General features: G+C 40.3%; 1 protein-coding gene across 9 annotated transcripts in view; it reads left to right on the top strand.

Annotated features, from left to right (window-relative positions):
- The window catches only part of PRDM2 (PR/SET domain 2), a 68,242-nt gene extending 47,313 nt beyond the window's left edge, over positions 1-20,929 (top strand). For 6 of the 9 annotated variants that reach the window (XM_084495402.1, XM_084495399.1, XM_084495403.1 and 3 more), the window contains 4 exons: positions 525-632; positions 1,362-5,730; positions 19,202-19,335; positions 20,487-20,929. In XM_084495402.1, coding sequence (XP_084351528.1) covers positions 525-632; positions 1,362-5,730; positions 19,202-19,310 — 4,586 coding nt within the window. In that variant the 3' untranslated portion in view covers positions 19,311-19,335; positions 20,487-20,929. Of the gene's footprint in view, positions 1-524; positions 633-1,361; positions 5,731-5,835; positions 9,114-19,201; positions 19,336-20,486 lie in introns of those variants that run through there. The other 3 variants (XR_014685315.1, XM_084495401.1, XM_084495400.1) reach the window with 3 other exon arrangements.
- Positions 20,930-26,268: the final 5,339 nt, after the last annotated feature.

Below are 26,268 nucleotides of genomic sequence, written 5' to 3'. Positions count from 1 at the left end.
ATTAGTATTACCTGAAGAAACTTTGAAGTTTCCATAGACTTGTATGAAGTACAGTAATTTAACTGATTTGAAGGTAGTGAATAATTGTATGATGTGGGCTGGTTAACTCTGGGAACAATAAATTTCCGTTATAGTCTGTTTGCTTTGTAAGTGAGCAAAGTATTTCGGAGTCTTAGTTTTTTTGGAAACTCGTGGTTATCTTTACTTTTAATTTCTTCTAGGCCCTAAAGACTTACTGCTTTAGCAATATATATTCACAGAGCAGACATCAAAATTAAATATACTCGTGTAATTTCTTGTAAATTACATTTTCTTGCATTCTTTGTTCTACACTTTGGCCTTCAGTGCCTCTTGCAGGTAGTGAATGTATTCTCTGACTTGTCCCTTCTTACCGATTATATTTCTCAGAAAAGTGTTTCTACAGAAGTATGTTATATCCCAAAGCTGGGTGTCGTATTTTTCTGCTCAGATATGAAAAACAAAAATTGCTGAACAGAAATAATAAATGTTGTTTTTCCTCCCAGGAAAGAAAAAGACTCAGGAAGGTAAAAACAAGGGAAAGAAGGCAACAGATACAAAGCAGAAAAAGGCTGACTTGGATTCTTCTGCAGATATGAGGGATTCTAAAGAGGGTGAGAGTTCTCAAGTATCTTAGTTTTTCTTTCTAGCTATCCTTTTAAATCAAAGGACATTTTCTGTTGCATTTAATAAGCTAGGGTGTTATATTAGAGTAGCAAAGTGAATGTGTTTATATTGTTTACCCAAGCATTTTGTTAGTAAGCAGTTTTGATGTCAGAACTATGTCATTAAATGTGCAATTGATAATAGGAAAAACTAATCTACTGTAAAATATCTCTCCAAACCTCATGCCAGATACAAAGTATGCCTTGCCATACAGTACAAGTCCAGGTTGTTGTATTTCTCATCAAAATAAAAATGTAGGAGAAATGTCCAAGTCAAAAATTTGCATGATAGACGTCCTAGATACTTCCTATATGTATTGCTGTACTTTTCTGACACTCCTTTGCTGTAGGAGAAGTCACTGAAGCTTTTAGAGATTTCCTGAAATGTTCTGAAGTCTACTGTTTTGTTTTCTTTGGCCACAATGTTCAGTCCAAAGATTCTCGCTGTGTTAAGTACAGGCGGCTGTCTCCATTCAGCTGAAGTTTCAGAAAGGAAATTTCTGAATACAGTTTTACGTTTGGGACTGTATCACAGTGGTGAGAAATAGAGAGGTATTGTGTGGATCATCAAGTGTTGACTGTACTGTGTTAGAGAACAAAGTAGGAGAAAGGTGCAGAGTACTTCAAAATGTTTGGTAAAAATGGCTTATGCTTTTCTTTTCCTACTTTGTGCATCAGGTCATAAAGAAGAAGATGAAAAGCCTTCTGTTTCTGCAGTACTGTCTCTGGAACAAACAGCTGTAATTCAGGAAATGGTAAATCAAGATGTACTTCCAAAGCTGATGATCCCCAGTCCTACCAGTGAACCACAAATGGTGACTGAAGACAAACAAGGAGAAGCAATAAACTGTGGATCAGAGGATTTAGATGATGAGGAGGAGGAAGAGGATGAGGAGGAGGAGGAAGATGAAGAGGAAATAGAAGAAACCAATATGCTTAAGGAAAATGCTGAAATGCCTTTGATATGCGAAGAAAAATTAGATTCTATGGAAGAGCAAAAGAGTACATCAGAGGAATCTCCAGAAAGCTCTCCAAAGAAACTCGTTGTGAAAATTCCAAAAGCAAGAGGTGAATCAAACGGTGATGTTCAGGAAACGTTCATGTTTCCCTGTCAGCATTGTGAGAGGAAGTTTACAACAAAGCAAGGACTTGAACGCCACATGCACATTCATATATCTACTGTTAACCATGCTTTCAAATGTCGGTATTGCGGGAAAGCCTTCGGTACTCAGATTAACAGACGAAGACACGAACGGCGCCATGAGGCAGGGCCAAAAAGGAAACCGTTCCTAACCCTAACATCATCACAACACTTAGATAATGTTGCAGATAACCAGGTGATTGTGGATGATGGTCTTAAAGATGACTTGAACGTTTCCGGTCTTGTGCAAGAGACTGTAGTCTTGGATTCTGAGAAAGCCTCCCAAGAAGTGTCAAACTCCACTTTTGCTGAGGAAAATAAGGAGCCCAAAGAATTGCATCCATGCAAATATTGCAAAAAGGTTTTTGGAACTCACACCAACATGCGGAGGCATCAGCGTAGGGTTCATGAGCGTCACCTTATTCCCAAAGGTGTCAGAAGAAAAGGATTCTATTCTGAAGAGCCACCACTTCAAACTGAGCAGACCCCAGCAGTCCAGAGTGTATATATAGCAAGTACAGAAATAGAAGAGGAAGGTGAAGTAGATGACGTCTATATTATGGATATTTCCAGCAATATCTCTGAAAACTTAAATTATTACATTGATGGTAAAATTCAGTCCAACAGCAGTACTAGCAATTGTGATGTGATTCAGATGGAGTCCAACTCTGCAGACTTGTATGGACTAAACTGTATAATCAGTCCAGTCACAGTGGAAATTTCCTCAAATATAAAGGTTACACAAACGCATGTGAATGAACCTCCTAAAGAGCCCTCTAGCAGTGGGAGCAATGAATCCAAAAAGAGGAGAACTGCCAGCCCTCCTCTTGTACCAAAAATAAAAACTGAAACAGACCCAGAACCTATAACTCCTACTAGTTCTTTAAATCTTCCTCTTAGCATTTCAACAGAGAGCTTGCCTTTTCATAAAGAAAAAAGTGTGTATTTGTCATCAAAATTAAAACAGCTTCTTCAGACACAGGACAATAAGAAGATAACTCCGTCAAGCGAAATCCCTAAACTAGGACCTTCTGTTACGTCATCACCTATTTTGCCTCCAGTATCCAGTAGATTTAAAAGAAGGACCAGCTCTCCTCCTAGTTCTCCACAACATAGTCCAGTGCTTCGAGACTTTGTCAAGTCAGGTGAGGGAAAAACTGTGTGGAATGATAATCTTCGAAGCTCAAAAATGCCAAAGTTAGAAAGCCACAGCAACTCACCTGCTTGGAGCTTGACTGGAAGAGAAGAAAGAGAGACTATGAGCCCTCTTTGCTTTGAAGACTATAAACTATCAAAAGACTGGACAGCAGCTCCAACTTTTGGCAATGTGTGCAACCAGCAGCCGCTGGATTTGTCCAGTGGTGTAAAGCAACGGTCTGATGTCAAAAATAAGAATCAAGTTCCTTGGGAATCTGTACTAGATTTAAGCGTGCATAAGAAGCCTTGCAGTGATGCTGAAATTAGGGAATATAAAGAAAACTCCATACAGCCGACCTGTAGTGGTGTTAAAAAGAAGAAACCAACTACTTGCATGTTACAGAAGGTTCTGCTGAATGAGTATAACGGAATGGATGCAGCCACAGACAGCACACCCAGTGTGAACAGAAGCCCGAGCCCAAGCAAATCTCTGGAGTCTCAACCAGAACCTGACACGGACCCTAGTCTATCAGCATCGTCTTCTGTTGACACTCAGCCCCTTAGTTCCTCTGTTTCCCCTGTGCCACAGACATCTGCTGTACCTTCCATGTGCCAGTTGCCACCTTTGTTAACACCCACCAATCCTCCTTCCCCACCACCCTGCCCACCTGTGTTAACAGTTGCTACATCGCCTCCTCCCCTTCTTCCCACGATGCCATTATCAATTCCAGATGTCTCTGCCAGTGCCACTAACACTTCTTCTTGTCCGTCACCACTGTCTAACACTACCACCCAGTCCCCTCTACCTGTTCTTTCACCTACTGTTTCTCCTTCCCCATCCCCTGTTCCTTCTGTTGAACCTCTTATTTCTGCTGCTTCACCTGGTCCTCCTACTCTCTCTTCCTCTTCTTCCTCCTCATCATCCTCCTCCTTCTCCTCCTCTTCCTCTTCATCATCTCCGTCTCCACCTCCTCTTTCAGTAGTTTCTTCTGTTGTTTCCTCTGCTGATAATCTTGAAAATACTCTTCCAATAATAAAACAGGAAGAAACTGAAAATGAACAGAAAGCAAGAGAAGATCCTCATACTTCAGGTGAATCAGGAGTAGTGCAGGAAACATTCAATAAAAGCTTTGTGTGCAATGTCTGTGAATCACCTTTTCTTTCTATTAAAGACCTAACTAAACATTTATCTGTTCATGCTGAAGAGTGGCCCTTCAAATGTGAATTCTGTGTACAGCTTTTTAGGGATAAAACAGACTTGTCAGAACATCGCTTTCTGCTTCATGGAGTGGGAAATATCTTTGTTTGCTCGGTCTGTAAAAAGGAATTTGCTTTTTTGTGCAATTTGCAGCAGCATCAGCGGGATCTCCATCCAGACAAAGAGTGCACGCATCATGAGTTTGAAAGTGGGACTCTGAGACCCCAGAATTTTACTGACCCCAGTAAGGTCAACATAGAGCACATGCAGAACCTCTCAGAAGACTCTTTAGAACCTTCCAAAGAGGAAGATGATGAAGATCTAAATGATTCCTCTGAAGAACTTTATACTACTATAAAAATAATGGCTTCTGGGGTAAAATCTAAAGATCCAGATGTTCGTATGGGCCTCAATCAACACTACCCAAGCTTTAAACCACCTCCATTTCAGTATCACCATCGTAATCCTATGGGCATTGGAGTTACTGCAACAAACTTCACTACCCACAATATTCCACAGACTTTTACTACTGCCATCCGATGCACAAAATGTGGGAAAAGCGTTGATAACATGCCTGAGTTACACAAACACATACTGGCTTGTGCATCTGCAAGTGATAAAAAGAGATACACACCCAAAAAAAATCCAGTACCGCTGAAACAGACAGTGCAGCCTAAGAACGGCATGGTTGTTATAACTGGCCCTGGAAAGAATGCTTTCAGACGAATGGGTCAGCCCAAAAGACTTAATTTCAATGTTGAGATTAGCAAAATGTCCTCAAGTAAACTAAAAATAAGTGCATTGAAAAAGAAAAACCAGCTTGTCCAGAAAGCTATTTTGCAAAAAAAGAAATCCCAGCAGAAGGCAGACTTGAAAAATAATCCATCCGAGTCAGACTCCCATATCTGCCCCTACTGTAATCGAGAGTTTACTTATATTGGAAGTTTGAACAAACACGCGTCCTATAGCTGTCCCAAGAAACCCATCTCCCCATCCTCTAAAAAAAATTCATCAAAAAAAAGTGCAAGTTCTTCGTTACCTGCAAGCAACGAAAAAGGCAGCAACCAGCGTAGGCGAACAGCAGATGCTGAGATCAAAATGCAAGGCATGCAGCCTCACTTGGGCAAGACAAGAGCACGAACCTCAGGACCTGCTCAAATCCAGCTGCCCTCTGCATCCTTCAAATCAAAACAAAATGCGAAATTTGTACCTTCCATGCGATCTAAAAAGCCAAATTCATCTTCATCGTTGAGGAACTCTAGTCCTGTAAGAGTGTCCAAAATGACTCATGTTGACGGGAAAAAAACTAAAGTGGTAGCTAAGAACAGTTCCTCTGGAATCTCAAGCAAAGCAACCCGGAAATTGCACGTCAGAATACAAAGGAATAATAAAGCTGTTTTGTCAAGTAAGTCTGCTGTGGCGAGTAAGAAAAAGGCAGACAGATTCTCTGTAAAATCTAGAGAGAGGATCGGAGGACCTATTACACGAAGCTTACAGCAGGCAGCAAATGCAGAGGCAGCAGAAAACAAAAGAGATGAAAGCAGTACAAAGCAAGAATTAAAAGATTTCAGGTAAGCTTTTAATTTGACGTTCAGACAAAACAGGAACACGGTGCTTGCTGTTTTGCTGATTTTCTTGGTCTTTTTTTTTTTTCCTTCTCATATTTAAAACAAAAGAAGATTGCATTTCCTAAACCATGGTTAGCAGCTCAGTCATGCTGAGGTATGATGTACACACTTGGTGCATTTTGTCTCATTGTCATAAAATAATACATTATTTGTATAGAGAATGTTCAATTATAAATGGAATTGAAAATGCTGGGAAAAAAAAATCTCACCACCTGAGTGCAAATAAACCTAAACTCATTAAAGTTATTGGAGGCAATGACTACGTATTTGCTCTGCAGCATTTGGTGGCCCAAAATCGTTCTAGATTTGGTTTATGGTGGTTCATTAAGCTAAAAATCATGGCTGCATTTTTACCCTCTTACTAAAATAATTTGAAATGTTGGTTTTTAATAAAAAGTATTCTCTGCATATCATATATTAAAAAAACATACTTCAAAAATTGTATGTGCATACTAATTGAGTCAGATCTCTAAATACTTAATATAAGGGAAATAGATGTGTAAGAAAAGTTACATGAATGTGTAAATTTTTGTTAAAATTATCATGCTCTTATGTTTCAGTATAAAAAAAATATTACTAAAGCTCTATTTCATTTTCAGAAGAAGCATTTTAATCACAAGAAAGGATAATACTTAAATAAAAAAAAAAAAATAAAAGCTTAATCTATGTGCCTGAGTCCCGTTTAAAGTCTTCATGTAGTCTTTTAAGTAGTCAGTAGTGTATTTTGCAAATTTCTATTAGCAGGCTCCTGCCCTGCTCTTCTTGAAATAGGTGTCTGATTTGCTGGGTAACTTCCACAAAACTCAGTGGTAATTAAGGGTTCTTTTATTTTTGCTAATTGCACTCTATGCTGTGATTAACAGCAGGTTTATGGCTAAAGGTAGTATTTTTTACCAAAGCAATTGATAGTAGAGAGGGGGGTGGAAGTGGCAGCCTCTTTCACAAGTGTCCACGAGTGGAATTTGTCAGGAAGCGTCAAAAACACTATTTGCAGCTTGTGTTTCTTATGGTGAAGACCTTACATGATAATTTTGAGGAAATACTTCCTACAGAGTCAATCTACAACATAACAGAATTATTGCAAAGAAGGGGATTTGACTTGGTTAATATCCAAGGTAGGACACGTTGAAGGAAAAAAAAGATTCCTCCTGGAATTCGGAGACTAACGGTGTTGAATATGACCTTAAAGTACAAGAACCGTTCATTGAGCAGGCCTGTTCTCTTGGGCCATAATCATCTTCATGTTACTTAATTCTACTCAGCTGCTTCCTTAGCATTACGCGTGAAGCTTTCTCTTACATGATGCCAGAGCAGATCAGTGGAATTTGAAGCCAGAATGACACATCTTTCCATCCAAACTCATCATTTGACCTTTAAGCAAAACAAGCAAGTGCTTGGAAATCTCTGCATATGGAAACTGTTAATAGCATTCAGGGTAAATAATGATTTACCAAGGGGTAACATTTCCTTGACTGTCCCAAATACTGTTCGTTTACTTTGGCAGCTTGCAGTCTTTAATGGTTTAATGAATATTTTTGCTAGAAGAATTCTTGCTTTTGTTTCTGAAATAATGCTCATAAATCTGGATCGTCTCATCACCTTTGTTTTTTTCTATATAAAGCACAAAGAGTTTTTTTTGTCTTCATACACTATTTAATGTCAGCATAAGCTTCGATTCTACTCTGTGTAGACATCATGTTTGTTTTTTTTTTTGCCCCCCCAGGAAATCTCAGTTCTTAGCATTCATTCAGGATTGTTGCTTCATGTAGTAATTGTCTCCAAATTTGTTTTTCACCTTTCCGTTTTTCTGTGTAAACATACTCCACTCACAAATAATTTGTGTTGTCATTTATCTTCAGTTTTTGTTTTTTATTTTCTAGGAATCTCCTGTAAAACAAAGCAAAACAAAACAAAAAATCCCTTAATGACATGGTAGAGCTGTTGCATGCTCAACTTAGGATAAGCACTACGACAATGGATGTGAAGTCCACCAAGCTTGCGAAACCAGCTGAAGCTGACTCACAATCATAAATTGCCTGCAGGCTTCTTGCTAATACTGTGTCAGGCATAGACTTAGTTTGTGCCTGACACTCATGCTGGGCTTCACGATGATTCAGATAAGAGAAGGGTACTATTAAAAACAAAATGGAACCAAAACACCACCACCACCAAACCAAAAATAATAATAATAAAAAACAACACACACACCAAAAAAATTTCAAAAAAAAAAAGAAAAAAGAAAAAAAGTGGGATTAAACTAAACCAAATCTTCATCCCTTGAACACTTAGATCCTTGTTCTGTCTGTACCTTCACAAATGGCATAATGGCAGTCACTTGTAAACTTGGCAAAGCAGAGATTCCCTGTTCTATCAGTAATTCAGTAGAGATTCAGGGACAACAAATGTTGCTGCATTCTAAGTACTTCTGTCATGTAGAAAGTCTGCTAAAACCTTTCTTCTAAACAGTAGAGAGGAACCTAGTATGATGAATTTCCTTTTCTTCCCACCTTCCCCCCACTTTATGCGTGTTTTCAATGACCAGCATATAATGGGAAAAAAGCCTGATTTGGATGTTCTGTGAGTTTTCCAAATTCCTATTTATACTTGCAGATGGAACTTTATATAGCAATGAAATACCGATACCAGTTTCTAAATACTATATATAATGAATGCAGTGTATCTTTTTATTGATAAAAAGGCTAGACCAGGGCTACATACCTGTATATTTTGAAAGTTAAATATATAATTACTCTAAAAGGTCTTACACCTCTATCTAATAACTTAAAACAACAAATTGGTCTGTTGTTCTTAAGCATCTTTTTATGGAAATGCCATTTCTCGTGTTTATATAGCTTTCAAGATTAATGACTGAGTTGATGGAAAGTGACTAGTTTCATTATACAGCCACCCCTTTTATTTTTTGTTCTTGACTTAAAAAGTAATCTACCTCTTAAAATTTGTAGTTTAATACTTGTTTGGTGAATTTGTGCCACTTTAACTTTCACTTTCACTATCATTCCCATTTTGTTACATTTCTGTTATGGGGACTTTATGTTGAAATATTGTATAAAGCATTTGTAGCAAGTTTAAAAAATAAAATATTTAAAATTATTTAAATTGTTTTGGACACTTCAATTGTACTATATGTGATTTACATTTTACATTAATTTCATTTTGTTTTCATTTTGGGTTGTTAATCTCGGAGCATGTTCCTGTATTAAAGTTTGCTGTTAGTTATATTTTTTTTCCTTTTTTTTTTCTTCTCTTTTTGGAGAGTGATATAAAGAGTATTCTAATGAAAACATTAAAAGTTGCAATTTGACATACAAGTGGGGTCGTCATTGCTTTTGAACATTGTAGCCTTGCTGAAGATACTGTAAGTGCAGGTAAGCAACCGAAGAGGGAGATTTCTCCAGCACGCAGCACATCATAAAAGTTGCAGATGTGGCAAAGAGTCTCTGTGGTGTTGCAAGCAAGCACTTAATGACCAACTAGATGGAACTATCATGACACATTTTATATAACTGTAACCAATAAAGTAAACTTTTTAAAAACTTGTGGGAAGCTGTGTTTTGTATGGAAACCAGATGTACCAGGAAAAATGAGACTCTGTACATCTAGAAGGAATTAAGTATGCTTGCATCCTTTGGCTTTCTATGCCTAGCTCGCTAAAACAAATATATACAAATTTGACACATCTCAATTAATTCTTGATTTTCTTTACTGCGGATATAGTTAATTTAAAAGTTTAATTAGCATTGCACACATTTAATCTTTTTCTGCTTTTATATGCTTAGTGAACTAGCTTAGTCAAAAAAAAACACATAAAGAATTTGGCTCTGAGAATTTCAGAACGTTACATTCCAACACCAAGAGGAATTACAGCATGTGGCGTCCTCCTGCAGCGGGGCCAGAAGCATCCGTGTCCATATAGGTGTGGCAGTTGGAAGGAATATTGTAACATCGCTGAGACTCAGCTGTATTACAGGAACCCTTTTCTTTCTAGTAGTGAGTTTATTCAAATGAATACTTCTGTTTTAGCAAGGTTCTTTGGTAAGAGCTGCTTATTTATTTTCTCACACAAATCATTCCTCGAAGATCTTATCCTCTCTGTAACGGAATTTTCCCTGGATTGTAAAAGGGGAAAGTCTCGTAAAATGATGCAGAATTTTAACATTGTGCATTGAGTGTTTATGCAAGCATATCTACAGTGTGATGATGTATGCTGCAGCTGGATAGCTGCAGTGACAGAGATGGTTAAGAGTTGAATTGTAGCTAGATGAAGTCTAGCTTGCAATAGCAACTATATTTATTAGGAGGTAGGACAGTCACAGTAAAGGTGTTTAATATTGATTGGGTTTTATGATATTTTCTTCAGTGGAAATGTTGTGTTTTACATATCCGTTGTTGTACTTGAACGTTTTATAAGAATTAGGAAACATTAGAAAAAAACTCCCATTTTGAAGCTACTGAAGGTACAGCATAAACTGAGCCTCAAACAGTTTTTTCACATCTTGCATTACTGACAACTGAAATACCAGTTGGTGTGTTTGCTCTTACTGCAGTCTCAGTGTTTTGATCATATATTTGTGATGTCTGACAGTGAACTGATAATGAACAAACCTGCTTCTTTCCCTCATTGCTTAATATTACAGCAGAAATCCCATTGTCATCATCTTTTCTGTTTTTTTTTCTGCTGTGATATTAAATCCTGCTGCGTCCCACAGATGTTGCCACTCACTCTGACATGGTTCTTATGTTCATACCCAACAAATCTCAAGCAAAATGCTGTAAGATTGAGATCTGTACTCCAAAAATGACCTAATCTTCAAGGAAGACGTTTCACTCTGATCTAGTCTATTTATCACACATAGGAAAAGTGCAACTTTTATAGTTACCATTACTGTTGTATCTCATTTGCATCGTTGAATTCTATAGTTTTTAGAACTGTCTTTTTATGATCTGAATGCACCAATAAAGCCGTAATGATGCCCACAAAGTACTGACATTTCCTGAGATGAATCCAAACAGGCAATGAAGACAAAGTTGTCCTGTTTATGAAGAGTGACATGTTAGTCAGGATCAAACGCAGTTAGTAGTTAGTTTAATAAAAGCAATGTATGTATGGAGCTGAAAGAGCTAACAAATGGCTTGCTTTTTGTTTTTCTTCATTATCCAGTTTGTTGGCAGGAGTTACAACTTGCTTGTATCAGAGAATATCTTCAAGGTGTTGAGTCCTTGACATTAAAAGATGGTCCAGGTGATGCAGCCAGGTCTCCTGCATGTGGTATTCCCTGCCCCACTCTGTAAGCTCCTGCCTCTTTCTGTGAGCTGCCTATAATCAATTTGGGCTTGTGTTTCTTTCACTATGTTTTGTCAGCATTTTATATTGTAAGCTTTCCATTTAAAGCATTCTAGTTTAGCTCCTGATAGTTTACTTTAGAGAGATGTAATGGAAAACTAGACCCTGGCAGTTTAGTGTATAAATTTTCAAGTTCAAATGTGGAAACAAATATTGCTACATTCACTTAGATTTGTGATTTCATTTTCAAAGCGGTGGGGCCAGTTCCAGCTTTCACTGGATTTGAATTCAGCTAAGAAGCTGAATGATAACCTTTGGCAGTCAAAATGCTTGTAAATGACCTTAAAAAGAGAACTTGGGAGACTGCATGTTGATTCTGTCTGACTGGCATGAGTCAAATTAAAGTCTACTTCTATCCTTTATCTCCTTTTCATTATGAGAAAGTTCTGAACATGCTGTTGTGGATCTGAGCTTTTGTGGTAAGTGAACTATGTAGAAGAGGTAAACTTTTACATCTTATTTAACTAAACTGGTAAAGAATTAGAAATTCTTGGGACTAGCATGAAAATTCATAGTAATAACTGAAAACACTTTGATAGTAATACAGTGCAGAATGGCAAAGCTGATTTTGTTTCCACTTAATACAGTATTTAAAAACAGAATATTAATTCTTATTATAGAATGTGTTAATGTCCTATTGTGTTCGGTGTTCTGAGGCCATAGCTGGAGTTTTGCAAAGTATTCAAGACTTTGATGCACAAATCTTACGGAAGTTTAATGGGAACTCTCCATGTACACAGCCACAATCATCCGAGTTAAGCTTTAAAGTGGATTGTTTCATCTAAACTTTGTGGATAGTTATTCCAAGACTGAGTGAACTGAGAGCTAAGAGCTACTCAAAAGAGATGTCTGAGGACAATGCAAATTAAAATGTTCAAGAGATTTTTTTTTTTTTTAAGGTCGTATTCAGATTGTTATAAAATCCATGATTTGTTTCCAGCATGCCATGTTATATGTATTATATAGTTGTATACTGCTTTTTTTCTTTTCTTTGTAGAACCCATGTCATATTTAATTTGTAGGGTGGAGCTGCTCTGGATGTGAGTAGCAGCTCTATGGGAAAGAGGGTTTGTGTTGGACCTTCCAGTACATTTTGGAAGAGTGGGAAGGTGAGGAAAAACATTCTTTCTCAGAACAAGATGCAAATAATGCACTTTAAGGAAGGTGTAATCCATTAAGTATGTGGTTAATGGTCTGTTTTACAAATCAAATGAGAGAAAGAAGAATGTCAATGCTGTTAAAGTTGTCTCTTTATTTCATACTAATGAATGACATGAGGCCATTTCCTAAGCTTTGGGATCCTGACTTTGCAATTTCGGTAATGTCTTAACAGTTTTTTTTTTAAAAAAAAAAAAAAAAACTTTATTTATTTATTTATTTGAGTGGAATTAATACCAAGGTAACACTCTGGTTGTAGCTGAGGTCAGTGCTACTCTGTGCTCATCACTTACAGTCAGGACAGGGTCCCCCCAGCCCGGTGTTTGAAATGGCAATAGGTTATTAGAGTGGGAAAGGAAGCAGGTGGAGTGAAACATCCAAGGTCTAACACCAGGGCACTGCCAGAGCTCAGAAAGGAACGGGGTTGTTAGTCCCATGGGGACTGTCTCTGGACCACAGGTTCTTCAACCACTTTAAACACTTCTAAACTTTTTCCTTAGTTAAGAGGGAGGCCCTATTGCTAGTGGGCACCTGACTGCTGCCTCCCGTGCACAATTCATCGCTTTTCATCCTCATTGTGCTGAACCCAGGCATTTACTAATCTTAGTCTTTAAAAACACTTTGCTTTTGAAAGCATGCATTTGAAAGAGGGCATTGAATTAGTACTTTTTTGTTACTTTTTTTTTTTTATTTTCTTTTTCTTTTTTTTTCCCCTTCAGATAAACAGCAAAGCACTGAAACTCTAAGGGATGCCTGAGTAGGTGTCAAGTTGGAGGGAGGCTTTTTCGGAGGAGATAGGTAGCTGGTTCATCCTCCTAACCTAGCCAGGGCTAGAGTGTGGTTTGTGAGACTTAGTGCAAGAATCAGCAATGAACTTCAGGGTGTGTGTGTGTACACATACATTTGCTTATTTTTTGCAAGCCTTTTATATTCTACAAGCCAAGCAGGGTCATCTGAGTCATGTTTTGGATGCTGCTGCTCCCAGAAACTGCCAAAGGGTTGTGAGAAGCAGCTTTGATCACTCGGTGGGTGATGCTCCGTTTCTCAGAAGTGTAGGCTCAGCGTTTGGAGCGCTTTTGGCCGTGCACCCCTGGAGGTGTGCTGCCCTGCAGATGGACAGCAACATGGGGACTTGTACCACTCATAAAGCCTTACATCAGTCAAAGAAGAATAATATTCTGGTATCTGGGCCTGTTTCTGCAGAGCCTGCCTCAGTTCCTTTTGCAGTTAAGTCAATGCTACTCAGCGAAGTTAAATGCCCACTGTAAGGTAAATGCGAGCGCTTTTTCAGGGAAGTGATGTTGGCGAGATCACAGAGGATGCGCTACCTGCTGAGGGCACTTGGAAGCCTGGCAACAGAAGTGGGAACAGAAAGGAGCTGAGTCAGCCTGAATGCTCCTTCTGCTCCCTCTGGGCTGGTGGTGAGCTGCGGGCATGGCGCTGCCCCGAAGCTGCTCTGTGGGGGATTTGCTTTGTGGGAGCTCAGGCAGATTGAGCAAACTCAGGCTTGTGCAGCACACGTGTGAGTAGCAGTTAGTTGTATTCCCACTCTAACTTGGTGCTAGGATTTATTTAGCATTTCATTTAGGTAGTTTTTCTCTGCTAACCGTTGCAGTGTGAAAGGAGGTAGGAAGACATTCTTCCAGGACTGAGCTGCTTTGAAGAGTTGTCCACTCCAACTTCACTGTCACTGGAATCTGAAGTTTTATTTCCCATTCATTATCGCAGATGCTTTCACTCATCACTGTCAAATCAAAGGCACATTTTCTTGTGTATGGTTTCATGAGATGTGTAGGACAGGGCTTTTACGAGTTCTGCTAGCCTTCAGTAATCTTGAGACTCACTTGGAGAAAACATTTCAGAATAAAGCTAAATAAAAATCAACTGCAGCCTTCCCTATGTGTGATAAATTTTTCTCATCTTTTTCCTGTCATAAATGTGTATCGGTAGATACACATTTTTTTAAATCAAATCATCAGATTACATTGCATGACAGTATAGAAGATGTATTTGAGTACTGCTATTTTTAATCCAATATTCTTCACCTTTTGGCTCGCACAGTGCTCTGTGCCTCTTTAAAAGGGCAGGAAGATAAATTGTTGAAGTGATACTGTCCATCTACATTTATAGACCCGGATTTCTTAGTGACTAGTAATTTCTTTGAGCTCAATTGGAAGTGTCATCAAGGAATCTGATTTTCCAGAAGAGCTCAGTAGCCATCTTCAGGGCCAAATCCATTTTAGGGGGCACTTCAGATCACTAGAGCTCAGTAGCCATCTTCAGGGCCAAATCCATTTTAGGGGGCACTTCAGATCACTAGTTGCCTTTTTAAAAAAAAAAAAAAAATCTTGTTGTGTTTAATTAAAATGGTATCGATGCATTAATTTTAGACAGTCCCCAGGTGAATTCTTGGCATGGTGTGAGATTTTTTCAACAGTTCTCAATCTGATGTTCATCTCTGAAAGTAACAGTGATTTGAAGAACGATTTCTGTGGGAGTGGGATTAAGTCAACAACAAAGAAACTTGAACTCTAGAGCATATGTGTAACAACAAAACAATTTTTGAGTTATTGTGAGGGAGCAGTGCAACTTTAAAGGTATTCTGTCCTTTGAACCACTGTGGTTAGAGACTGCTGCTATGTATCTTCTTGAAAGTTGAGAATGCAAGCATCTCAATAACAGGTTTTTCCAGCTCAGATTCATGAAAGGCCTAACCATAAAATAATAATATTCATGTTATGTCCTTTAGTGTCATGTGATCGCAAGATAAAATCCTGATACATGATCCAGCTTTTTCACCACATTCATAAATCGCGTAATTCTCAAAGTCTCAGCAATTACATGCGCAGTACATGCTGAGATCCTTTTTGTCTTCTGCTCACCCATTTTTTGTATGTAGAGAGGCAGGGCTTTTTCTTGCTGGGGAAAAAAAAAATGCTACTCAACCAAATTCCTTTCACAAACCATGCCCTTTTTCACTTAAAAAAAAAAAAAAAAAAAAAAAAAAAGTTCATGTAATTTGATGGTTGATGTTTTTCCAAGTCCTTGTTTTGTGTTTCCCATTAGGCAATCTGCTAGTGCAAGAGAGTACATGCCAGCTGGGGTAGCAGCATGCTGTTTGAGTTCTCACTGAGCCGAAAGCCCAGGAATCTCGTTTATCACCCCCTTGCTTGCCTTCTGGCCCCTCAACTTACCCGGCCTAATTCTGCAAATCCAGGAATTTCAGTTTACACATCCACACCACTGTATCTTTTTTTAGACAGGCAGTTAATTATTTTAGAAGTCATTCTGACAGCTTAGACATTGTTTTATTTAATAATAGTAACCACTTTGGATAGAGTATGTCCCTGACACGTCTATTCTTAGGAGGATCATTGGAGGGAGTCTGTGTATTCTGAAATATTGGCCCATATGCGTATTATTTTATTATTTTAGAAGAGGAGTAAAGAAGTGTAAGCCCTGGAAAAATAAATAAATAAATAAATAAATAAATTGAGGTATAAAGTGAACCTAGATTCCATGTTTTTTTTTTTTTTTTTTTTTTTTTTTTTAAAAAGGTTTTTTTTAGGTTTTTAAAAGGTTTTTAAGGTTTTGCCTTACCCCACACTGTGACTTTGCTCACTGAATTTCTCTGATGTGACCAGCAACCATCTCACATCACTCCAATCCTTCAATCCCACCAGTAACGTGGCTTATTTTTTTTCTGTGAAGTTTTTAGTGAACTAAACTAGCAGCTTGGAAGAATGTTAATTGCCCGAGTGTGGTAGAAGACAAGGTAATTTGCATAAGAAACACCAATGTATTTCAAGAATGTCGGAGGGAAGGGTGCATGCCAGGATTCTGGCATTCTTGCTAGCCTAAAAGTCTGAATATGCATAATCTCAAGGCTTAGCGGCCTCGGAGGGTGTAGGACTGTAGGATTTTAGATGAAGTGAAACTTTTTAAGTGTTGACACTGCGTGGCTTGGGGAATCGCACTGTACTGTGATACAAACCTTGCTTAAAAATCCCTCTTTAGGACTCCTGGTCTTCTGGATGACCTTGGCAAATGCCTTTCCTTCTGACTCAGTTCTGCACCTCAAAAATGGGGAGTATGATACCAAGCGTACCACAAAACACTGTAAGATCTTAGCATGGAAGCATAAGAGGCAGGGGTTAGCATATTGTTGTAGCGAGGCTCGCTAAAATCAGTGATTTGTTTCTCTGCCACAGCTCGGGTGTGCTTTCAGTTAGAGCTCCAGGCCCTGTCTGCATGTGAAAAATGGTATCGTTTAACTTCTGGTTTGGCTTTAATTTAGGGTATAGCCAGTACATTTACCAACACTATTTGTCCTGATTAAAAAGTCCTACTTGACAAAGAAAACTCTCGAACCCCTCCTGTTGCTTAACATTCAGTTTCTGTGCCCTTTTTCATGCAAGCTTAGTATCTTTTCAGATGCCGTTCCCTTTTTTTTTTTTTTTTTTTTGTTTTTGTTTTCCCCCCTAGCAAGGACTGTTCCTACCAGGGCTAACCAGGGCTAGGCCTGTCCTTTGGTGTTTTGGGCCATGGTGCAGCAGGACCAGGCCGCAGCCCCCTCGCTCCGGCCTGTGTCCACACAGGGTGCTGAAAAATTCCTTTCCTTTCGCCGAGCTACAGTTACACCCGCGCTGGTGATGGCGAAAGCAGGTGCAAAGTGACAGAGCCAAAAATAGTGACCTCAATAAACCGTTCCCCCGTGCAGGGGGTGTTGCAGCTCTCCTCCCCCTCAGAGACCAGCCAGGCCGGGTTTGCTGACCCAGGGAGTTCAGACAGCCACGCTGCCCATCGGGCTCCTTAAAACCGAAATTACAACCTGCACAAGTGGCATAGAGGTGCAGAGGGCCATGCTTTGCCACCCGCTGTCATACAGCAACGCTCTCAGCCCTGCCCAGGTTTTGCCTTGGGTCGGAGAGTGGTTAGAGGGAGCAGTGAGAACCCCATACAGGCTCCATTCCCGTTTCTATCCAGTCCATCTAGTAAAACAGCCTCTCCTTATCTTCTTCCCCTCATCCCCTGCTTCCCCATAATAAACCCATGACCTGTGGCTTGAAAGCGGGGTGGAATTAGGGGATAAAATATTTCTTTAGCATATTGGTTTTGAGGGGAAGCGTGTTTGAAAACACGGGTCAGATTTTCTCAGATATTTTGCCTCTTTGTGTCTGAGGCCTTGTTTTGTTTATTTTTTATTTTTTGTTTCCCACAGGATCTAGGCATTTGCTCATCGCATGCAATAACACACAGATGTTATTGATTACAGAAGAACTTTTACAAGTCATAATTAATTTTTTGACATTAAACATTGCTTAAATGGGAACATTCTAAGTAAAACAAAAAAAAATAAAATAAATCTCCTTTCTAGTTATAGTAAAGAACTGAAACTAAACAAACTAAACTTGTTTTGGGTATTATACCGTTTCCCTTGGTAACAGTCTTTATGTGGAACAACAAAATCTGGCTTTTGTTGACTTCCTCGTCACCACTTTCTGATTCCTACACGCTAGACAAAGGCTTCAGTATTAAATTCACAAGGACTGAAGAGTATGGTTTGCATATAACAATAACAAAGCTTTGGCAGATGATTTCAGCCACAGATTTTAATTTGGAAATGATTGAATTGCTTACTTTTCACAATTTCTGTGGTTTTGTTTTTCAGTTGTAATGGAAAATTTTGCACTTCTTTAATTCTAACTTGCAGTTCCACTGTGCTACAAAATCTGCACGTAACAAAACAAAAGCTGAAACGTCTTTTAAAGGGTGCACGCCAAACACTGAAACTACCCCGGAGAAAAACCTAACTTTCAAGTGTTCTTAGATGCGTCGTTACGTAATAAAATTAGATTTCAAAAGATGTTCCCTTGGAAGCACATAAGTGGCTGGTTTTGGTTAGACATGTGAGGAGTTTGCATAGCCGAGGTAAGCGTGCAGTTACCACGAGTGGGGGTGCACAGGTGTGAGGGGGGCATACGTGCGTCTGCAGGCACTGAGCAGGGGCTGACAGCCCAAACTGCTCCTAAGCACGGGTCTACAAAGCTGCAGGTTTTATAAACAAATAGGGGATTTTTTTTCTTTTAGTTTAAGGAAGTTTAGCTTGGGTGTATATATGAACTGAGATTTTATGTTTGACTACACCTAAGCTGTTTTATTTTCCTTGCTTTGTCTTGCGTTCAGGCTTCTTCTTGAAATCACAATCGATAGGGATGTAATAATGCCGAGTTAAAATCCCTGATTTTCACTTTTCCTTTACAAGAAAGATGGGATTCTTAGAGTTATTTTAAAATTTTAAATGAAATAACGTATCATCTGCAATAAAGACACCCGAACAGTGCTTGCTGTAGTGACCTGTAAAAGTAATTCATCAAGTTTATAAGTGTTTTCATGGCAAAAGTGTACTGCAGGCGTTGCCTTTGGGTAAAGTGACCAGATGGGGTATTGCGCTTATATATGGTAAAATTATTTTTCTGTACATATCTATCTAAAAATCTGATATGGACTGTCATGAGAAAATGAACCTGACTCCTTGTTCTCTACATAGCTGTGGATTTGTCCATTCGTCCTAGTTGGAGGGCTCTCTAACTGGGACAGTGGGTGGGAGGCTGGAGGCTGCTTACATTGAGACTTCCTACCTGAATGAACTGACAGAGCAAGTTCAGAACAAGGCAAAAAAGAAGAAAGAAAAAAAAAAAAAAAACACTCTTGCCTTCAGAAGCACTTGGAGGATGAGTGAAGTGTGTAAGGTTTTTTTTTTTTTTTTTCTTTACTCATAGGTTTCAAAGCTGCTGTGGGGCCCCTAGCCCCTCAGGCATGTGTATGCTGGTGTTTTGTTTCTTTTTTTCCGGTACCCTAATGTGTATGAGTTTCTCCTGCCTCTTTGTACAGTTACAGACTCCGCATGGCCTCTAGATGTCCCTCCTCCTCTTCTCATAACACCAGCACCAGGCAATGCAAGAAATCCAGCTGCACTGCATCCCACTTCTTCAAGGAATAGACTTCTGCATGTCAAAGCTGCACAGGTACAGCGACGCGGTCACGGCATGTCACAAACACACCCTGCTTGTGTTTCTCTGGGCAAGGATTGCAAAGCACTTTACAAACCCACAGTGGTGCTGCTCTTGTAACTGGTCATTGGTGAGAAAACAAGCATGAAGGGGAATAGCAAGGTGCCCTATGGCAGAAACAGGGCCTCTTGCTCACCTGAATCAAATGCAAGAGACAAAGCCTTCCCTAGCGATGTGTAACCTTTACATCCTCTGCACCAAAAGGCTCTGTCACGGCAGTCAGCTCTTAGCCTTGTGGAAGATGTAAGCAGTGTTTTCTTCCATTTATGAGCTTTTGAGACCTGAGGTGTTGCTCCTCTGGATTATGTGTTGAGCTTGAATATTTTTTGTAAGGATGAGGCTTTGTCTCCATCTGGGAAGGAGTGCTATTTGTACCTGAGAGCAGCAGAGGGTAAAGTGCTTTGGGATCTACAGATACTATGGTTGGCTGCTCTGGTTGAATGACAGAAGCTCGAAGACCAGTGTTACAACGCACTTTGCAGTGCTGTGCTAACAAATAAAAGCACTAGGTGGAGTTGTAGCAAGACAAACTGCTGTAATGAAGCTATATAAACTTGGATAAATTAATGAGCTGGCCCAGTGTTGTAGGTGATGCTGAATTATTTTCCTATTGGTTAACTTTAAAAAAAGGCACTTTGTCTTCTGATCCTTCGTTTCCCCAATGGCAATGTGTAGATAATCAGCTCTTTTACACTAATGTAATACCTCAGGAATGTTATACTTACCTGTATGAGGCTAAAGATGAGAATGATGGCCAGCAAAATTGAGACACCTCAGCCTGAAGTTTATTCTTTGTTAAAATTGTTAAGTATATTCTGAAAATAACATTTTGGGAAAACATTAGGAAGATTCTGAAGCTCCCAAATAATGGAAGTGGTTGCTAATGAAACGTTAATGTCCCTAACTGTAGTGTAGACCATTGAGTTAGGGGAAAACCAAGCGAAGTTGAAGCACAGGCATCTTCCCTGGGCTGCACTCACTGAACACCTTGTCCTGCTTCCAAGTCGGCGTGACGGGGCCTCATTGCCTGAGGAGCCAGATGGATGCTCTGACTGCTTAGCCTTGAAGTTGACTCTGATTAAATGCAACTCTCTGTGTATTTGCAGGTACTAGGAACTTTTGACTGGCAAAGGTGAGGTGAAGTAATCCTCAAGCATTATCTTCTCCTGCTTTTTCTCAGATGAGGTGAGACCGGTTCCTCAGTAGATAGCAGGGACAGCGGTTTCTTCTGCTGGAAGCAATGGCGTGCTTGTGTCATATTGTCCTTCCTTCCAGAGAGAGAGGGAGAGAGCGCGGAGCAGGGCTCCTGCCTTCTCCAGAGCACGATGAACTGTGGATGCTGGTGAGAGGGTGATTCCCCAGTGTCCCCTGCCGCGTGAAGCCCACGCGTCAACAGCCAGTGGAATAGCATGGAGAAATGTTCAGACAATTGCAGGCAGATTAACCCTGTTCAGAGGGCTGATGGGTTTGGATGAGTCTCCTCTTTCTGGTCGAACACAGAGGGGTTTAACATACTATGCAATTAAATTCTGAAAAGACTGTTACATCATTTTAGTTTCTACTTTACATCCTAACGGGTAAAGAACTGGGCATCCCACAAAAATCCACTGAAGAGAGTGGTAGGTTTTGCTGAGGTTTCCACATCTGAAGCCTGTGGGTACCCCAGTCTCTTGACTTTGTACCATAAGCTTTAACGGGCATGATGCCATTGCTTTTGAAGTGTGTCAGGACCCACGTTTTTTTTTTTTTTGGAAGACCACCTGTTAAGTGATCTCTGTGAAATGCACTGATAGCCCAGTTTCATAAAGGGACAAGCATCTCAAAAGCTGCCATCACATTTGTTGCCAACCTGGTACTCTTGGTATAGTCAGGATTTATTTATTTAGTGAGAGTACCAAACACGCATGTTGCTGTGCACTATCAAGCAACAATTTTCCTTCAATGCGGAGCTCTGTGTTTGTGACCTGTAATGCAAGCACGCTTAGCTTCAATGGACCTGTAAAGGAAACATCTGTGAATGGCAGCCAGTAATGTTGCAGAATAGGTCAGTTACTAAAATGCAGTGCAAAGAGGTCTCTTGGCTCTTGCTCCAAAATGTGACAATCACAGGTGTATCATCTGGCAGGGGTGCTCGGGCAAATTTCACCTCCAAGAGATTCCTTCCAAGAGGTTCCTTCTGCCCAGTTTTTGTGGGATCCCTGCTAATGTAGTGTCTGAGTTTGGGATTTTTCTAGGAGGCCAAGGGGGTTGATTGCCCTATTTCCCCCTTGTTTCAGTCAGTTTATTCCTTTTCTTATCTTTGCACTCCACACAGGTAAGCACACATCTGTGTACGCACACATTAGTTGTGAAAAAACAAGTGCCCAGTTGATACTCCTTCCCACCACCACCCTGAAAAAGGTCAAAAAATGATCAATTATTTATATATCTACATATATATATGACATATATTAATATATATATGTATGAAATTGCTGAAAACAGTTGATTTTTTATAGTTTTGATGAAAATCAGAATGTTCAAAATGAATACAAAAGCTTTAAACAAAAACTATTGGTTTTGTTCACCGTAAAAATGTCTTAGCTACATGTTGTTTGAGTTGGAAAGCAAAGGTCTTCAGGACCTTGCATTATCTAGCTACAGATTTTTTGGATAACCCCTATTGGAGGCTTTCTAAGTGCAATTGTGGTGTGGGGGAAGGCTGAGATGCTGAGAACTAGATGAGCCATAAAAAGCCACATCCCCTCCCGTGTTTGGAAATGATGTTTCCAGTCTGAGACCGAGACCATGGAGATGCAGGCTTTGTGGGGAGAGCTTGTGCCATTGCTGGCTGTTCCGTCTCTTGCCTAGAGTGGAGAGTCTCTAGGATTTGTCCCCTCTTGAGCTTTTTGCTAGCAATAATTTCCTCTTGAAATATGTGATGTACTAATTCCAAACTAAGGCTGAATTTTTTCACAGCAGCCTGGAAGACTGAGATTCTCATTATTCATTAAAACTAGTAGGAAGTGAGTATCCAAATCTGCTAGGCAGCTTGGTAAATCTTGGTCAAAAAGCACAGAAAATAGTTTTCCTGGCCTTATATATACATATATATATATCTCAAAGAAGCTGGCGTGCACATACAGCTCTCTAATCAGTTTGGCTCGCTTTAGTTTTGCACGTTATCTTTCCTTTAATTTTCTCTGCACATTATCTTCTTCCTTTCATCATCTAGTATTAGTATGGTAAACCCTGTTCTTCAGAGCAGGAATTATCTTCCTGTGTGTCTGGACAGCATCTAGGTAATTTGAAAAATGAATATACAGTGCTAATATAACACAGCTCCAATATACTCTGTCCTAAAGCACCACTTTGATATGCCCTTGATTTTCCCAGTGCAGCTGTGTTAGGTGTTTTGTCGAAGATCCTGCTTACTGTATAAATCTTCACTGGTCACTCAAGGACTGTTGTTGAGGAAGAGCTTTCTTGCCATGCAGCCCAAATCCTACTTTAAAGAACCAGTTCTTCTGAGACGCTCTCAACTTCCAGCGACAGTAAGTTGAATGAAGTACAGAGAAGTACATCCATTTCTGGCATGGATGCTGCTGAGTTCAGTGCCTTTAAGGCATACCAATGAGGTTATTAGAGTTCACTTTTGTGCAATTTATTTTTGCTGCTTTTTTGTTTTTCTTCTTTAGAGTGGTGTTAACCATAACAACAGACAAACTCAAGGAGAGAGGTGTGTAAATTGTTGTGCTATATGAACATTTTTCCCAGAGAAATTCTGGTTTATCACACAAACCTGTAAATATGTATTTACAATTTTGAAAGCACGTCTTTATGTCCCTGATTGTAAATGCTCCGTTTTTAAAGTTTTATAATGTGTGTTACTCAACCAAGAGACCACAGCACACAGCTTCAGGTTGTACTGGTCTATCTGAAAGATCCATTACCGTCTAAGCTGTGGTAGAAAAATATTTGTGCCACTGACAAGAAATAACCCATTGTTGCACCAGACTTTTCATCATTTTCCCTCAGATGACAAACACATTTTTTTGGGGAGGGTGGGGGAGTTGATTTTTCCTGTAGGAAAAATGAGTTCAAAATGGTGTCATTTCTCTAGAACGATGAGGATATTTTCTTCACAGTAAATTCAGGAAAGTATGCCATTTTTTCCAAGGCAGAATTTCACAGTTTTGCAGCAAATTTTTAACCTCCCCCGTGCCTGCTGATGAAACGTGAAATTTTGCCCTTGACTAATATCACAAGTTCTTGTGAAAATTCAAGGAGAGGGTGGGGAAAAAGCTCAGGTTCTGCATGTAGGAATTTGCGAGGCTGACACCGGTAGCTCTGCAGTGCTCTCCTGACAATGCTGATGTTGAGAAGTTTATGAAAAATAAACTGTGTGGAGACGTGGTATTAGCTGGTTGGTGCTCGGATGCTGAACATTGCTCTGGAAGACTGAAAGCTCTGTTGTCTGTCTGCCATGTAAAGAAAAAGAACAACAATAAATTAATGTTACAAACTGCACCATGGAAATATTTGTTATTTGAGCAAAGGAAGTCTTCCAAATGGAGCTGCAGCCTATTCTAGCTGCAAAATAGGTGAGTGATTTGGGGTTTTACGGGTGGGTGGCAGGAGAGGAGAAAGAAGATGGAAGTGTCACTTTGCCTGCCAGGCTCTGTCCATGCTATCAGTGATTGCAGCAGACTGAGCTCTCCTGATGCTTCAGGCTCCAGGTGGACACAGTTGGATGAGCAGCACCTTTGTATTTTGGACTCTCCATTCGACCCCAAAGCTCTTGGTGAGCCTTTTGCAGCACTGAGGAATCGACACAGCGCAGTGCAGTTCAGGAGGCTGCTGTCCCCTGCGGGAGGTGAACGTGTGGGCAGGACATGAAGAGGGGGGGGTCTGCTTCCCTACTAGGAATGGTCCCCAGTTTGTTCATCTCAGTTAAAGGAGATGCTCCATTGCTAGGCCTTGGGTGGGAAGGTTTGGACCTTGTCAAGGTTGTGTAGGGCTGTGGAGGTTGGCACTTTTGATAGGGCAGTTGGGCACCGTTCACCTCCAGGGCATTAATCCAGCCACATTCTTTAGAGACAGGAACAGATGCAATAAACATCATTGGGAATGGCTGAAGGAGAGGTATTAATATTAATTTCATGTAGACTAGAAATAGCTCTTTCACCCCAGAAAATCTGAAGATTCCTTACACGCTATAAATCCAACCTGTTAGTACAAAATCCACTCTTGTCACCACTGCACATTGTTGCCCTGCCTGCAGCAGCCTAGCAGTCAGCAAACCTCCTCTTGCAGTGTTGCAGTCTACCCGCTTTTTATTAAATGGCATTCAGTGTCAGGATTTGAGTGATCGAATTTTGCTGAACTGTAAATTTCTCTGTGTTTGAAAATCTTCTGGGTTACTCTTTAGTGAAATAGATACGCACTTGTCTTTCATCTGTCTGAGCTGTCACATGCAGCAGCGCTAATTCCTCCCTTTGAAAAGAGCTGTGGCTTTTCTGGAAGAAGACTACCTTCAAGAAACAGGTAAGGAGAAAAAACTTTCTCATAGGAAAGCTTCTGCCTTAATCCTGTTTCCTCCCACTGCAGCTGCCAGGTGGCAGATGGGTGCAGCCAGCAGGAGACTGCTGTTGGCAGGGCCCCTGACTGAGTCTCAGTTCCGTGCTCAGGGTGCTGATGCAGAGGCAGTTCAGGGGAAGAGGGAAAAATGGTCAGGCTGTTTCCATCTCTGATGCCCATGCGAGTTGTGAATAGCTTTACAAGGCTATAGGATGTGTGGAGTGTTGTGTGCTCAAGAAAAAAAGCGTGGTGGGCAAGGAGAACACAAGTACGTTACACCTGGGATCCCTGACAGCTTGTCATGTACGTGAGATGGGCCAGCTATGGATGAACAGTGGAAATAAAAACACACATCAGGCCCTGCTGAGAAGCATTTTCCTGGCTTGTGAGCGATGAAGCCTTTCACCTCCAGGCCACCAGCTTGCATCGAGCCAAGGTGACCGCTCCGAAATGGCTGCGGCTGGTGGCCAGCAGCCCACATGGGGCGAGCAGCAGGTGCTCCCTGCCTGGTCTTCCAAGGGTACCAGCAGGCAGAGAGAAATAGTGCTGTGCCTTTCAGTGCGAGAGGCATTTATCTCAGTTTAGGGATGAGCTAGCCTCAGCAGTTGACTGAAAAAACACATTCTGGCTTCCTGATCGTGAACAAGCACCATTTATTCTTAAATGAAGAAGAGGAGGAGGAGGGCAGACAGGTGCTTAGGGGTTGGAGGGAATCAGGGAGGAAAGGGATTTAAGATTCAAGCTGTGCTGCATTTGTTTTATGACTTGCTTTGCAGCTGCCTTGGAAGAAGAAGAGACAGTTGTTAAAGATTAGGCCTCCCTGGAAATACTGTCTTAGGTAAGGGATGCTAATGCAAATAGTCCCCCCCACGCTCCTTTACTGATCTGCTAAGCTCTGGGTCACCTTGACTTTATCAGCGCTTAGCAGGGTTGGGTTTCTGTTCATTTCTTTTGGAGTGAACTGTTAAGATGCTTTTAGCATGCCTCGTAAATGTTCTATTTACAAATAAACGAGGTATATTAGCCCCCTTTTCATTTTCTTGAAAGTGTCTCTGTTTTTCTCATTTACTCTTGGAATTAACGTTTGCCTGGGTGACCAAGCCTTTTTGAACCATTGAAATAAATACTTGCATCAAGATCAATGAGAACCAGGAAAGAAACTGGTAATTATAGCTTGGGTGCCGTGCTCTGTGTGCAGGGGCTCTGGAGAACTTCTGGGAAGGGCTGAACTCAGTGCTGCTTCTTGGGGCAGAAAGCTCCATTCTCATGAAAGAGTGATTTTAGAAACTAGAGAAGTCAGTGGAAGGTTTCAGTAGGGGCGTCAGCTGT

This window comes from Aythya ferina, assembly GCF_964211825.1.
Source record: "Aythya ferina genome assembly, chromosome: 21".
NCBI lineage: Eukaryota > Metazoa > Chordata > Aves > Anseriformes > Anatidae > Aythya > Aythya ferina.
Note: the sequence above shows the minus strand (reverse complement) of the source record. Positions and strands in the feature narration are given on the sequence as shown.